The sequence below is a fragment of the Oncorhynchus mykiss genome, chromosome 11, assembly GCF_013265735.2.
Source record: "Oncorhynchus mykiss isolate Arlee chromosome 11, USDA_OmykA_1.1, whole genome shotgun sequence".
Taxonomy (NCBI): domain Eukaryota; kingdom Metazoa; phylum Chordata; class Actinopteri; order Salmoniformes; family Salmonidae; genus Oncorhynchus; species Oncorhynchus mykiss.
The window spans coordinates 84,039,048-84,054,481 of NC_048575.1; the positions used below are offsets into that span (position 1 = coordinate 84,039,048).

General features: G+C 48.3%; 2 protein-coding genes and 1 long non-coding RNA gene across 9 annotated transcripts in view; 2 read left to right on the forward strand and 1 right to left on the reverse strand.

Moving 5' to 3' along the window:
• The window catches only part of LOC110535141 (protein RUFY3), a 53,836-nt gene extending 48,454 nt beyond the window's left edge, over nucleotides 1–5,382 (forward strand). For both annotated transcript variants that reach the window (XM_036936563.1, XM_036936564.1), the window contains exons 14-17: nucleotides 17–93; nucleotides 860–887; nucleotides 3,653–3,730; nucleotides 4,231–5,382. In XM_036936563.1, the coding sequence (XP_036792458.1) occupies nucleotides 17–93; nucleotides 860–887; nucleotides 3,653–3,730; nucleotides 4,231–4,374 (327 nt within the window). In that variant the 3' untranslated portion in view covers nucleotides 4,375–5,382. The remainder of the gene's footprint in view (nucleotides 1–16; nucleotides 94–859; nucleotides 888–3,652; nucleotides 3,731–4,230) is intronic.
• Nucleotides 894–2,253, forward strand: LOC118937428. Its single transcript, XR_005034777.1, has 3 exons — nucleotides 894–1,687; nucleotides 1,854–1,875; nucleotides 1,993–2,253. It is a non-coding gene; the product is annotated as an uncharacterized LOC118937428 (long non-coding RNA).
• Nucleotides 5,383–6,464: 1,082 nt separating the features above from the next.
• Nucleotides 6,465–15,434, reverse strand: part of grsf1 (G-rich RNA sequence binding factor 1) — a 38,689-nt gene continuing 29,719 nt past the window's right edge. The window contains exons 6-12 of one of the 6 annotated variants that reach the window (XR_005034776.1): nucleotides 13,273–13,400; nucleotides 12,262–12,347; nucleotides 12,018–12,153; nucleotides 10,465–10,530; nucleotides 9,350–9,424; nucleotides 7,630–7,695; nucleotides 6,465–6,589 (exon numbers count right to left, since the gene is read on the reverse strand). Coding sequence is in view for 2 of the 6 variants with exons in the window: in XM_036936576.1 (XP_036792471.1) it covers nucleotides 10,475–10,530; nucleotides 12,018–12,153; nucleotides 12,262–12,347; nucleotides 13,234–13,400 (445 nt within the window). In the remaining 4 variants the exon portion in view is untranslated. Of the gene's footprint in view, nucleotides 6,590–7,531; nucleotides 7,696–9,299; nucleotides 9,425–10,464; nucleotides 10,531–12,017; nucleotides 12,154–12,261; nucleotides 12,348–13,233; nucleotides 13,401–15,434 lie in introns of those variants that run through there. The other 5 variants (XR_005034773.1, XR_005034775.1, XR_005034774.1 and 2 more) reach the window with 5 other exon arrangements.

Consider the following 15,434-nt stretch of genomic DNA (forward strand, 5'->3'; position numbering starts at 1 on the left):
TCTGTGTGCGTCATAGGAACTTGAGGCCGTCAAAAAGGAGAATGAGCAACTATGCAACATGTTGGAGGACAAGAGCAGTCTGGGTTCAGACATGTAAGCATGGTTTAGTCCTGAACACACGTCTCATTGGTTTAGTCCTGAACACACGTCTCATTGGTTTGGTCCTGAACACGCGTCTCATTGGTTTGGTCCTGAACACGCGTCTCATTGGTTTAGTCCTGAACACACGTCTCATTGGTTTAGTCCTGAACACGCGTCTCATTGGTTTAGTCCTGAACACGCGTCTCATTGGTTTAGTCCTGAACACGCGTCTCATTGGTTTAGTCCTGAACACGCGTCTCATTGGTTTAGTCCTGAACACGCGTCTCATTGGTTTAGTCCTGAACACGCGTCTCATTGGTTTAGTCCTGAACACACGTCTCATTGGTTTGGTCCTGAACACGCGTCTCATTGGTTTGGTCCTGAACACGCGTCTCATTGGTTTAGTCCTGAACACACGTCTCATTGGTTTAGTCCTGAACACGCGTCTCATTGGTTTAGTCCTGAACGCGCGTCTCATTGGTTTAGTCCTGAACACGCGTCTCATTGGTTTAGTCCTGAACACGCGTCTCATTGGTTTAGTCCTGAACACGCGTCTCATTGGTTTAGTCCTGAACACGCGTCTCATTGGTTTAGTCCTGAACACGCGTCTCATTGGTTTAGTCCTGAACACGCGTCTCATTGGTTTAGTCCTGAACACGCGTCTCATTGGTTTAGTCCTGAACACACGTCTCATTGGTTTAGTCCTGAACACACGTACAGTGTCGTCTTACTGCATTGCCTTGCGAACCAATAGCTTGACATCTCTCTCTCTCTCTAGGTCATTGTCACAAAATCAGGATGAACAGGTAATATTCCTTAATCTCTTCAAACTACAGTATTTCTAGATGTCTCCTTCATAGGACCTCCCTTTTTCAACTGTTTCTACCATTGGAAGTGTTAAATACAGAGCATTCAGAAAGTGTTCAGAACCCTTGACTTTTTACACATTTTGTTACGTTACAGCCTTATTCTAAAATGGATTCAATCTTCTTCTTTTTTGGTCACAAAATATCCTGTAATGACGAAGCGTGTCGGCATGGGGTAGGTAGCGTGTCGGCATGGGGTAGGTAGCGTGTCGGCATGGGGTAGGTAGCGTGTCGGCATGGGGTAGGTAGCGTGTCGGCATGGGGTAGGTAGCGTGTCGGCATGGGGTAGGTAGCGTGTCGGCATGGGGTAGGTAACGTGTCGGTATGGGGTAGCGTGTCGGCATGGGGTAGCGGGTCGGTATGGGGTAGGTAGCGTGTCGATATGGGGTAGCGTGTCGATATTGGGGTAGCGTGTCGGCATGGGGTAGGTAGCGTGTCTGTATGGGGTAGCGTGTCGGCATGGGGTAGCGGGTCGGTATGGGGTAGGTAGCGTGTCGATATGGGGTAGCGTGTCGATATTGGGGTAGCGTGTCGGTATGGGGTAGGTAGCGTGTCTGTATGGGGTAGCGTGTCGGTATGGGGTAGCGTGTTGGTATGGGGTAGGTAGCGTGTCGATATTGGGGTAGCGTGTCGGTATGGGGTAGCGGGTCGGTATGGGGTAGCGTGTCGGTATGGGGTAGGTAGCGTGTCGATATTGGGGTAGCGGGTCGGTATGGGGTAGGTAGCGTGTCGATATTGGGGTAGTGTGTCGGTGTGGGGTAGCGGGTCGGTGTGGGGTAGCGGGTCGGTATGGGGTAGCGGGTCGGTATGGGGTAGCGGGTCGGTATGGGGTAGCGGGTCGGTATGGGGTAGCGGGTCGGTATGGGGTAGCGTGACTGTATGGGGTAGCGTGTCGGTATGGGGTAGGTAGCGGGTCGGTATGGGGTAGGTAGCGGGTCGGTATGGGGTAGCGTGTCGATATTGGGGTAGCGTGTCGGTATGGGGTAGGTAGCGTGTCTGTATGGGGTAGCGTGTCGGTATGGGGTAGCGTGTTGGTATGGGGTAGGTAGCGTGTCGATATTGGGGTAGCGTGTCGGTATGGGGTAGCGTGTCGGTATGGGGTAGCGTGTCGGTATGGGGTAGGTAGCGTGTCGATATTGGGGTAGCGGGTCGGTATGGGGTAGGTAGCGTGTCGATATTGGGGTAGTGTGTCGGTGTGGGGTAGCGGGTCGGTATGGGGTAGCGGGTCGGTATGGGGTAGCGGGTCGGTATGGGGTAGCGGGTCGGTATGGGGTAGCGTGACTGTATGGGGTAGCGTGTCGGTATGGGGTAGGTAGCGGGTCGGTATGGGGTAGGTAGCGGGTCGGTATGGGGTAGCGTGACTGTATGGGGTAGCGGGTCGGTATGGGGTAGGTAGCGGGTCGGTATGGGGTAGCGGGTCGGTATTGGGTAGCGGGTCGGTATGAGGTAGGTAGCGTGTTGATATTGGGGTAGCGTGTCAGTATGGGGTAGCGTGTCGGTATGGGGTAACGTGTCGATATTGGGATAGCGTGTCGATATGGGGTAGGTAGCGTGTCTGTATGGGGTAGGTAGCGTGTCTGTATGGGGTAGCGTGTCGGTATTGGGGTAGCGTGTCGGTATTGGGGTAGCGTGTCGATATTGGGGTAGCGTGTCGGTATGGGGTAGCGTGTCGGTATGGGGTAGGTAGCGTGTCTGTATGGGGTAGCGTGTCGGTATGGGGTGGCGTGTCTATATGGGGTAGCGTGTCTGTATGGGGTAGCGTGTCTGTATGGGGTAGCGTGTCTATGGGGTAGCGTGTCTATATGGGGGTAGCGTGTCTGTATGGGGTAGGTAGCGTGTCTGTATGGGGTAGCGTGTCGGTATTGGGGTAGCGTGTCGGTATGGGGTAGCGTGTCGGTATGGGGTAGGCAGCGTGTCTGTATGGGGTAGCGTGTCGGTATGGGGTAGCGTGTCTATATGGGGTAGCGTGTCTGTATGGGGTAGCGTGTCTGTATGGGGTAGCGTGTCTATGGGGTAGCGTGTCTGTATGGGGGTAGCGTGTCGGTATGGGGTAGCGTGTCGGTATGGGGTAGCGTGTCGGTATGGGGTAGCGTGTCGGTATGGGGTAGCGTGTCGGTATGGGGTAGCGTGTCGGTATGGGGTAGCGTGTCGGTATGGGGTAGCGTGTCTGTATGGGGTAGCGTGTCGGTATGGGGGTAGCGTGTCGGTATGGGGTAGCGTGTCGGTATGGGGTAGCGTGTCGGTATGGGGTAGCGTGTCGGTTTGGGGTAGGATGTCGGTATGGGGTAGCGTGTCGGTATGGGGTAGCGTGTCGGTATGGGGTAGGTAGCGTGTCTGTATGGGGTAGCGTGTCGGTATGGGGTAGCGTGTCTATATGGGGTAGCGTGTCTATGGGGTAGCGTGTCTATGGGGTAGCGTGTCTGTATGGGGTAGCGTGTCTGTATGGGGGTAGCGTGTTGGTATGGGGTAGCGTGTCGGTATGGGGTAGCGTGTCGGTATGGGGTAGCGTGTTGGTTTGGGGTAGGTAGCGTGTCTGTATGGGGTAGCGTGTGTAGATTGTAGAGTTGTTTTTATTTCATCCATTTTAGAATAAGGCTGTAACGTAACAAAATGTGGAAAAAGGGAAGGGGTCTGAATACTTTCTGAACGCTCTGTAATGTTAAATATGTAAAGTATACCTTTAATGCAGACGTTCTCCTTTCCAGGACCTGTCTTGTCTTGAGATCCACCAGGCATCCATCTGCTCTCTATGTGAACAGGACGAGTCCATGACTAAGACCAAGGTACACCACCTACACCTTACCACTTCGTCTTCAGACATGATGGCTTCCTCAAACTGAAGGGATACACTGACCTTGTCTCAATCCAGTTTGTACATCTTCATGATCCTCCACCCTGAGTTCCACTAGAAGGAGTCAATGTGGAAGTGGTGCATCTCTGCAATTCTCTACAGTCTCTGGCTCAACTGGGAACTGAACATCAAGTTCTGCATTAAAACATTAACCGTTTCTCTTCTCTCTGAAGAGACGGCGTAGTGACTGCTTCTCTGTAGGGACGGCATAGTGACTGTTTCTCTGTAGAGACGGCGTAGTGACTGCTTCTCTGTAGAGACGGCGTAGTGACTGCTTCTCTGTAGAGACGGCGTAGTGACTGCTTCTCTGTAGAGACGGCGTAGTGACTGCTTCTCTGTAGAGACGGCGTAGTGACTGCTTCTCTGTAGAGACGGCGTAGTGACTGCTTCTCTGTAGAGACGGCATAGTGACTGTTTCTCTTCTCTCTGTAGAGACGGTGTGCTAACTGTCGAGGGGTGTTCTGTGACCGCTGTCTGACCAATGAGCTTCCTCTTCCCTCTTCCATCAACCCTGAACACGTCTGTGACGTCTGCTACTCTCAGCTACTGCAGCAGTATGCATCCAGCCCATCCTGAGACTCACGTTTCCTCGTCTCTCTCTATCTGGAATACAGTGTCATTCACTGACAAAATATCTAACGGAACAGACTAACTTTCTGTCTGACAACTTAACGCTGCGATATGGAACTTGTTTGGGGTGCGGTTTGACGTAGAAATGTGAGTTATAGATCTGTCATTCTCATTGAAAGCAAGTCAGAAGCGTTCTATGCTCACTATTTCTATGCTTCCCATTTTGTTTTTTGACATCTTTCGCTTCCAGTTTTTTGTTTGTTTTTACACCAGCTTGAAACACAATATTTTTGGTTATGGAAAAGATATTCTACTGGTTTAGATCAATGATTCTCTACACTATAAATTATTGTTTTGGCACAAACTGAAATTAGGCCACCTAATTAGAATTTTAGCAATAAGCAAATGGAGTGATTTCTGTACAGTGCAGCTTCATGGAAAACTGACTTTAAGCTTCTCATCTCTAATGGTTTCAGATGTCTGACGAACTTCAATGACTCCATGAAAAGGGATATATTTTCATAGCCTGGTGCCAGATCTGTTTGTGCTATTCAAACCATGTTTGGCAAGGAGGGGAATGATTGCACAAACCGTCCAGGTCCCAGGTTGTGTTTTATGTTTTCTAGGTTTGGTGAGAAGTCTTGCATCACGTGTAGGTATCTGAACTGATCACAGTATTTATTCGGTACTTGTGGATTTTTACTCAAAACATTTATTGTGAAACATTCAAAGTAGGACTGATGAATTGATATTTTATCAGACATTTTGGCAAAACATTGAACTGTTTTTGTTCATGGCTGATCTCAACCTGGTGCAATGCTTTGGTTTGACAAAAATGCAACATTTTCTATAACTTTTTAATTCAGAAATTAAAAATGACCAAAAGGGATTATCTGCCAGCTCTGTAATTATCCGGGTGATGTTAGACAGAAATGAAATAATCTTCATTCTCAAGAAGTTCTAGACGAGATGTAAATGTTTCCTTACTCAACAATAAACTGAAGTTTTTCCAAGTCTGGTTTTTATTTATATTGTCTCTGACAACACCGTCCACTGAGATTAGGAACCGTTAGTCAATGACTGAATTACAACATGTTCCTGACAGTAAGAGAGTCTGTTAAATGACTCACTATTGTAGTGGCTCTGGATCAGAGAGTCTACTAAATGACTCACTACTGTAGTGGTTCTGGATCAGAGAGTCTACTAAATGACTCACTACTGTAGTGGCTCTGAATCAGAGAGTCTGTTAAATGACTCACTACTGTAGTGGCTCTGGATCAGAGAGTCTACTAAATGACTCACTATTGTAGTGGCTCTGAATCAGAGTCTACTAAATGACTCACTGTAGTGGCTCTGAATCAGAGAGTCTGTTAAATGACTCACTACTGTAGTGACTCTGGATAAGAGAGTCTGTTAAATGACTCACTACTGTAGTGACTCTGGATAAGAGAGTCTGTTAAATAACTCACTACTGTAGTGGCTCTGGGTCAGAGAGTCTGCTAAATGACTCACTACTGTAGTGGCTCTGGATAAGAGTCTGCTAAATGACTCACTACTGTAGTGGCTCTGGATCAGAGTCTGCTAAATGTCATAATGAATGCTCTTCCATTATCTCACGCCTCGTTGGACGGAAAACCACTTCAGCAGGAATGTCTTTATTGTGCCGTCCACTCATTCAGCCATAGAGCAAAACAGAGTGCAGACAATACATCCAGACCTGGTCCTTCTGATGTAGTGGAAGAATGAGAGGTGATAGTGGCTGGGAGCAGTGTGACGACTCACCATGTACTGCCTCGTTTGGATGGCGGGCCAAACACAGCTTATCTGAAGCAATCTCTAGGAAGGGATGTTCCCAAGGAAGACTGTCATGTAATTATATTGTGACTAATTGAGTAAATGCATTCTTGTTTTACAGTGTCCTTTTCTAACTATACTGTGTATGCTTGAACATTGATCGCCAGGATGATTTGTATCTCTTAATAACGGCGCAAGTTAATCTGTTCTTTATAGTCAGAGGTGATAGAGGCTTCCATCTTGCCTCGATTCCTCCAGAGACACACAGGGACTGTTGTATTTATTCACATATTAAATGGGAGTCAGATTGAACGTAGTTTTATTATATTCAACATCATTTCTACACCCTTACAAATGGTGACACATCCAGTCGATGGGGATTTTCACCACCACACCTCCCGATGTCATCTCTCAGCCCACCGCTAACCTGCAGACAGAATCACAACAGACTCAATCAGTCAACCAATATTATCAAATCAAAGTTTGTCACGTGCCCTGAAAACAACAGGTTATTGGCCTTAGAGTGAAATGCTTACTTACAGGGTCTAACCAATAATGCAAAAAAGGTATTAGGTGAACAATAGATAGGTAAAGACATAAAAACTACAGTAGAGAGGCCATCTACAGTAGAGAGGCTATATACAGACACCGGTTAGTCAGGCTGAGGTAGTATGTACATGTAGATTTGGTTAAAGTGACTATGCATATTTGAAATGTTGAATTCAGACCAACCTGGTAAACCTCATTGCCCCTCATCAGATGATGTTGAATTCAGACCAACCTGGTAAACCTCATTGCCCCTCATCAGATGATGTTGAATTCAGACCAACCTGGTAAACCTCATTGGCCCTCGTCTGATGATGTTGAATTCAGACCAACCTGGTAAACCTCATTGGCCCTCGTCTGATGATGTTGAATTCAGACCAACCTGGTAAACCTCATTGCCCCTTATCAGATGATGTTGAATTCAGACCAACCTGGTAAACCTCATTGGCCCTCGTCTGATGATGTTTAATTCAGACCAACCTGGTAAACCTCATTGGCCCTCGTCTGATGATGTTTAATTCAGACCAACCTGGTAAACTTCATTGGCCCTCGTCTGATGATGTTGAATTCAGACCAACCTGGTAAACCTCATTGGCCCTCGTCTGATGATGTTGAATTCAGACCAACCTGGTAAACCTCATTGGCCCTCGTCTGATGATGTTGAATTCAGACCAACCTGGTAAACCTCATTGCCCCTTATCAGATGATGTTGAATTCAGACCAACCTGGTAAACCTCATTGGCCCTCGTCTGATGATGTTGAATTCAGACCAACCTGGTAAACCTCATTGGCCCTCGTCTGATGATGTTGAATTCAGACCAACCTGGTAAACCTCATTGCCCCTCGTCTGATGATGTTGAATTCAGACCAACCTGGTAAACCTCATTGGCCCTCGTCTGATGATGTTGAATTCAGACCAACCTGGTAAACCTCATTGCCCCTCGTCAGATGATGTTGAATTCAGGAACAGCTCTATGTATCGCTCTTCTGCAAAGAAACAGAAAACGAGTTCAGGGTAGGAGGACCACGTTTAGAAAACACAAATTATGGGACAGCAGGATGATTTTGCGGTGTAGCCTACATGAATACAAAACAAATAACTACAGGTTACAAAAAATGTTTTATACTACAAACACCACAATATATTTTTTAATTTCATCGATAATAAAAAATAAAATAAAATGCAATTCTCATTTAACAAATTCAACAGACTCGTAAACTGCCCTAGGGGCACCAGGGAAACCACACGCAGCTAGCATTTTGGCAAAACATTGAACTGTTTTTGTTCATGGCTGATCTCAACCTGGTGCAATGCTTTGGTTTGACAAAAATGCAACATTTTCTATAACTTTTTAATTCAGAAATTAAAAATGACCAAAAGGGATTATCTGCCAGCTCTGTAATTATCCGGGTGATGTTAGACAGAAATGAAATAATCTTCATTCTCAAGAAGTTCTAGACGAGATGTAAATGTTTCCTTACTCAACAATAAACTGAAGTTTTTCCAAGTCTGGTTTTTATTTATATTGTCTCTGACAACACCGTCCACTGAGATTAGGAACCGTTAGTCAATGACTGAATTACAACATGTTCCTGACAGTAAGAGAGTCTGTTAAATGACTCACTATTGTAGTGGCTCTGGATCAGAGAGTCTACTAAATGACTCACTACTGTAGTGGTTCTGGATCAGAGAGTCTACTAAATGACTCACTACTGTAGTGGCTCTGAATCAGAGAGTCTGTTAAATGACTCACTACTGTAGTGGCTCTGGATCAGAGAGTCTACTAAATGACTCACTATTGTAGTGGCTCTGAATCAGAGTCTACTAAATGACTCACTGTAGTGGCTCTGAATCAGAGAGTCTGTTAAATGACTCACTACTGTAGTGACTCTGGATAAGAGAGTCTGTTAAATGACTCACTACTGTAGTGACTCTGGATAAGAGAGTCTGTTAAATAACTCACTACTGTAGTGGCTCTGGGTCAGAGAGTCTGCTAAATGACTCACTACTGTAGTGGCTCTGGATAAGAGTCTGCTAAATGACTCACTACTGTAGTGGCTCTGGATCAGAGTCTGCTAAATGTCATAATGAATGCTCTTCCATTATCTCACGCCTCGTTGGACGGAAAACCACTTCAGCAGGAATGTCTTTATTGTGCCGTCCACTCATTCAGCCATAGAGCAAAACAGAGTGCAGACAATACATCCAGACCTGGTCCTTCTGATGTAGTGGAAGAATGAGAGGTGATAGTGGCTGGGAGCAGTGTGACGACTCACCATGTACTGCCTCGTTTGGATGGCGGGCCAAACACAGCTTATCTGAAGCAATCTCTAGGAAGGGATGTTCCCAAGGAAGACTGTCATGTAATTATATTGTGACTAATTGAGTAAATGCATTCTTGTTTTACAGTGTCCTTTTCTAACTATACTGTGTATGCTTGAACATTGATCGCCAGGATGATTTGTATCTCTTAATAACGGCGCAAGTTAATCTGTTCTTTATAGTCAGAGGTGATAGAGGCTTCCATCTTGCCTCGATTCCTCCAGAGACACACAGGGACTGTTGTATTTATTCACATATTAAATGGGAGTCAGATTGAACGTAGTTTTATTATATTCAACATCATTTCTACACCCTTACAAATGGTGACACATCCAGTCGATGGGGATTTTCACCACCACACCTCCCGATGTCATCTCTCAGCCCACCGCTAACCTGCAGACAGAATCACAACAGACTCAATCAGTCAACCAATATTATCAAATCAAAGTTTGTCACGTGCCCTGAAAACAACAGGTTATTGGCCTTAGAGTGAAATGCTTACTTACAGGGTCTAACCAATAATGCAAAAAAGGTATTAGGTGAACAATAGATAGGTAAAGACATAAAAACTACAGTAGAGAGGCCATCTACAGTAGAGAGGCTATATACAGACACCGGTTAGTCAGGCTGAGGTAGTATGTACATGTAGATTTGGTTAAAGTGACTATGCATATTTGAAATGTTGAATTCAGACCAACCTGGTAAACCTCATTGCCCCTCATCAGATGATGTTGAATTCAGACCAACCTGGTAAACCTCATTGCCCCTCATCAGATGATGTTGAATTCAGACCAACCTGGTAAACCTCATTGGCCCTCGTCTGATGATGTTGAATTCAGACCAACCTGGTAAACCTCATTGGCCCTCGTCTGATGATGTTGAATTCAGACCAACCTGGTAAACCTCATTGCCCCTTATCAGATGATGTTGAATTCAGACCAACCTGGTAAACCTCATTGGCCCTCGTCTGATGATGTTTAATTCAGACCAACCTGGTAAACCTCATTGGCCCTCGTCTGATGATGTTTAATTCAGACCAACCTGGTAAACTTCATTGGCCCTCGTCTGATGATGTTGAATTCAGACCAACCTGGTAAACCTCATTGGCCCTCGTCTGATGATGTTGAATTCAGACCAACCTGGTAAACCTCATTGGCCCTCGTCTGATGATGTTGAATTCAGACCAACCTGGTAAACCTCATTGCCCCTTATCAGATGATGTTGAATTCAGACCAACCTGGTAAACCTCATTGGCCCTCGTCTGATGATGTTGAATTCAGACCAACCTGGTAAACCTCATTGGCCCTCGTCTGATGATGTTGAATTCAGACCAACCTGGTAAACCTCATTGCCCCTCGTCTGATGATGTTGAATTCAGACCAACCTGGTAAACCTCATTGGCCCTCGTCTGATGATGTTGAATTCAGACCAACCTGGTAAACCTCATTGCCCCTCGTCAGATGATGTTGAATTCAGGAACAGCTCTATGTATCGCTCTTCTGCAAAGAAACAGAAAACGAGTTCAGGGTAGGAGGACCACGTTTAGAAAACACAAATTATGGGACAGCAGGATGATTTTGCGGTGTAGCCTACATGAATACAAAACAAATAACTACAGGTTACAAAAAATGTTTTATACTACAAACACCACAATATATTTTTTAATTTCATCGATAATAAAAAATAAAATAAAATGCAATTCTCATTTAACAAATTCAACAGACTCGTAAACTGCCCTAGGGGCACCAGGGAAACCACACGCAGCTAGTTCTGTAGGTTATTTTTATTTAAAATGAAGGCATTAAAACTGAAGGCGGATTTACGTAATTCGGTGAACCTCAAGACTCCTGTGAATATGTGTTTTAATACTCTAACAACAAAGGCAGGTAGGTTGGAAGCTTGTGGTTTTGTAATAAAAAAACAGGGAGTAATGAAGTGATCTACGGGACTTTAAAGAGTGACTGACTTTATAAAACAACGAATCCCTTGAAAAAACGTCCAGTTTTCAGTATAAGAGTCAGACATTTAGTCTAACGTGAAAACTGACTACAAAGTCTAACATCGGTTAATGTTGGTCATAAAAAGTCAGTCTAAAAACAGACCTACCATTGTGTTTTGATCTGATGTCCATTTGCTCACTAACAGCTGTGACGATTGCTCTCTATCCAATAGACAGACCAGACGTTTTTACTTGAAAAATACTGCGCCAAAACAACTACAACATCCTCGGCAAAAAACTTGAACATTTATTACGGATTTCTTAAATGATCTTAAGAGTCATTCTGGGGATTTTGAGGAAGTGAAATCGGCTTCAGTATCTCATGCGGAACAAACATCATAAACCAAAACACGGAATTGGTCAGAAAACACACCTTCAAGACAGAAATCAACTTTTTCTAATGAGCAACGGAAAAAAGCACGTTGATGATGCAGAAACCAGAGACCACATTTTTTTTGAAAATCTGGGAATATTTGTCCAAGGAAATATTTCTCGTTGTTGTCAGTGAATGTAAAACAGTTAGGAGGGGAGAATTCTAAAACGGGATTCTGGGAAGTAGAAGCAACGACGTTGAACGAGCAACTAATGAGCAGAGACTCACAAATCATGATAAAAAATTACTTTCAGTCTAATACGGATATATAGTTGCTTTTGGGAAGTAGGCTCGTTTACTCACGGTCCTCTGCAAGTTTAGCCCAAAAAGGATTTGACAAATGTGATGGGTTGATGATATGACATTGGCCTACGTCTCATCTTGCTCAGAATATCAGACAAAAGGCCCACACAATCCAGGACATGAACCTCAAATATAAAATATTCTGTTTTTGTTTAACACTTTTTTGGTTACTACATGATTCCATATGTGTTATTTCATAGTGTTGATGTCTTCACTATTATTCTACAATGTAGGAAATAGTAAAACTAAAGAAAAACCCTGGAATGAGTAGTTGTGTCCAAACTTTTGACTGGTACTGGAGACAGACGTACGCATGTGTGCCTTGTCCCGGGTCATGGCTGAGACGGCGTCCTGGTGCGATGTGAAGTAAACATCAGCCTCTCCACTGGCCCTCCCGTCTGGACCGAACTCCACCAGAATCCTGGACAGCGCTAGAGGAGAGAAGAACTGACAGAGCAATATCAACCTGTTACAGAAAGTCATTGTTTAGTTAGTTAGTTAGTTAGTTAGCACGGTCTCGCTCTGAGACGGCACGGTAGTGGAAACCATAGATACCTGAACGATGTCATTTCCTGTGGCTTGGAAGGGCAGTCCTCTCATGTGAACAAAGTGTTGGGGCAGAGAAGATACCGGATGAGACCCTGAAACAAACAACAACAACAACATCCATCTAGACATCTACCCTCTGTTCATTTTCATCACAGAAGTCCAATCAATGCTAAAAAGACATGACACTACACATTTTAAGAAAACAGTCTGTCTCACCATGTCTAGGAGGCTGTGCTGCAGGTCTGTCTGTCTCACCATGTCTAGGAGGCTGTGCTGCAGGTCTGTCTGTCTCACCATGTCTAGGAGGCTGTGCTGCAGGTCTGTCTGTCTCATGTCTAGAAGGCTGTGCTGCAGGTCTGTCTGTCTCATGTCTAGAAGGCTGTGCTGCAGGTCTGTCTGTCTCACCATGTCTAGGAGGCTGTGCTGCAGGTCTGTCTGTCTCACCATGTCTAGAAGGCTGTGCTGCAGGTCTGTCTGTCTCACCATGTCTAGGAGGCTGTGCTGCAGGTCTGTCTGTCTCATGTCTAGAAGGCTGTGCTGCAGGTCTGTCTGTCTCACCATGTCTAGGAGGCTGTGCTGCAGGTCTGTCTGTCTCACCATGTCTAGGAGGCTGTGCTGCAGGTCTGTCTGTCTCATGTCTAGAAGGCTGTGCTGCAGGTCTGTCTGTCTCACCATGTCTAGGAGGCTGTGCTGCAGGTCTGTCTGTCTCACCATGTCTAGGAGGCTGTGCTGCAGGTCTGTCTGTCTCATGTCTAGAAGGCTGTGCTGCAGGTCTGTCTGTCTCACCATGTCTAGGAGGCTGTGCTGCAGGTCTGTCTGTCTCACCATGTCTAGGAGGCTGTGCTGCAGGTCTGTCTGTCTCACCATGTCTAGGAGGCTGTGCTGCAGGTCTGTCTGTCTCATGTCTAGAAGGCTGTGCTGCAGGTCTGTCTGTCTCACCATGTCTAGGAGGCTGTGCTGCAGGTCTGTCTGTCTCACCATGTCTAGGAGGCTGTGCTGCAGGTCTGTCTGTCTCACCATGTCTAGGAGGCTGTGCTGCAGGCCTGTGTGGTTGACTCTGTCTGGAGTTTCTGCCCTCTTCAACAGACTCTGTCTTCTTCCGACCTCCGATCTCACTCCTCCTACTGGGGAACACCTCGATGTACCTGGTGACACAGTCACAAAGTCAGGAAACGCCCCTGGTGACACAGTCTTACTGTCAGGACACGCACCTGGTGACACAGTCAGGACACGCCCCTGGTGACACAGTCACACAGTCAGGACACGCAGCTGGTGACACAGTCAGGAAACGCCCCTGGTGACACAGTCAGGACATGCCCCTGGTGACACAGTCAGGACATGCCCCTGGTGACACAGTCACACAGTCAGGACACGCACCTGGTGACACAGTCAGGAAACGCCCCTGGTGACACAGTCAGGACACGCCCCTGGTGACACAGTCATACTGTCAGGACACGCCCCTGGTGACACAGTCATACTGTCAGGACACGGTCAAGACAGGATCATGGGTAAAGGTCATGGTCGGAAAATATATAAAGCATAGTAGACAGTCAGCTCTGAACTGAACGAGGGTTTAACAAGAAAGCGTTCAAAACTAATCCATTTAGAAGCTGTGTAGAGGGGGGGGGGGTTGATCCCAGGCTGTGTAGAGGGGGGGGGGGGGGGGGGGTTGATCCCAGGCTGTGTAGAGGGGGGGGGGGGGGGGGGGGGGGGTTGATCCCAGGCTGTGTAGAGGGGGGGGGGGGGGGGGGGTTGATCCCAGGCTGTGTAGAGGGGGGGGGTTGATCCCAGGCTGTGTAGAGGGGGGGTTGATCCCAGGCTGTGTAGAGGGGGGGGGGGGGGGGGTTGATCCCAGGCTGTGTAGAGGGGGGGGGTTGATCCCAGGCTGTGTAGAGGGGGGGTTGATCCCAGGCTGTGTAGAGGGGGGGGGGGGGTTGATCCCAGGCTGTGTAGAGGGGGGGTTGATCCCAGGCTGTGTAGAGGGGGGGGGGGGGGGGTTGATCCCAGGCTGTGTAGAGGGGGGGTTGATCCCAGGCTGTGTAGAGGGGGGGGGGGGGGGGGGGTTGATCCCAGGCTGTGTAGAGGGGGGGTTGATCCCAGGCTGTGTAGAGGGGGGGGGGTTGATCCCAGGCTGTGTCGAGGGGGGGGGTTGATCCCAGGCTGTGTAGAGGGGGGGGGGGGGGGGGGTGGTTGATCCCAGGCTGTGTAGAGGGGGGGTTGATCCCAGGCTGTGTAGAGGGGGGGGGGGGGGGGGTTGATCCCAGGCTGTGTAGAGGGGGGGTTGATCCCAGGCTGTGTAGAGGGGGGGGGGGGGGGGGTTGATCCCAGGCTGTGTAGAGGGGGGGTTGATCCCAGGCTGTGTAGAGGGGGGGGGGTTGATCCCAGGCTGTGTCGAGGGGGGGGGTTGATCCCAGGCTGTGTAGAGGGGGGGGGGGGGGGGGGGTGGTTGATCCCAGGCTGTGTAGAGGGGGGGGGTTGATCCCAGGCTGTGTAGAGGGGGGGGGGGGGGGGGGGTTGATCCCAGGCTGTGTAGAGGGGGGGGGTTGATCCCAGGCTGTGTAGAGGGGGGGGGGGGGGGGGTTGATCCCAGGCTGTGTAGAGGGGGGGTTGATCCCAGGCTGTGTAGAGGGGGGGGGTTGATCCCAGGCTGTGTAGAGGGGGGGGGGTTGATCCCAGGCTGTGTCGAGGGGGGGGGTTGATCCCAGGCTGTGTAGAGGGGGGGGGTTGATCCCAGGCTGTGTAGAGGGGGGGGGGGGGGGGGGTTGATCCCAGGCTGTGTAGAGGGGGGGTTGATCCCAGGCTGTGTAGAGGGGGGGGGGGGGGGGGGGTTGATCCCAGGCTGTGTAGAGGGGGGGTTGATCCCAGGCTGTGTAGAGGGGGGGGGGGGGGTTGATCCCAGGCTGTGTAGAGGGGGGGGGGGGGGGGGTTGATCCCAGGCTGTGTAGAGGGGGGGGGTTGATCCCAGGCTGTGTAGAGGGGGGGGGGGGGGGGGTTGATCCCAGGCTGTGTAGAGGGGGGGTTGATCCCAGGCTGTGTAGAGGGGGGGGGTTGATCCCAGGCTGTGTAGAGGGGGGGGGGGGGGGGGGTTGATCCCAGGCTGTGTAGAGGGGGGGTTGATCCCAGGCTGTGTAGAGGGGGGGGGGGGGGGGGTTGATCCCAGGCTGTGTAGAGGGGGGGTT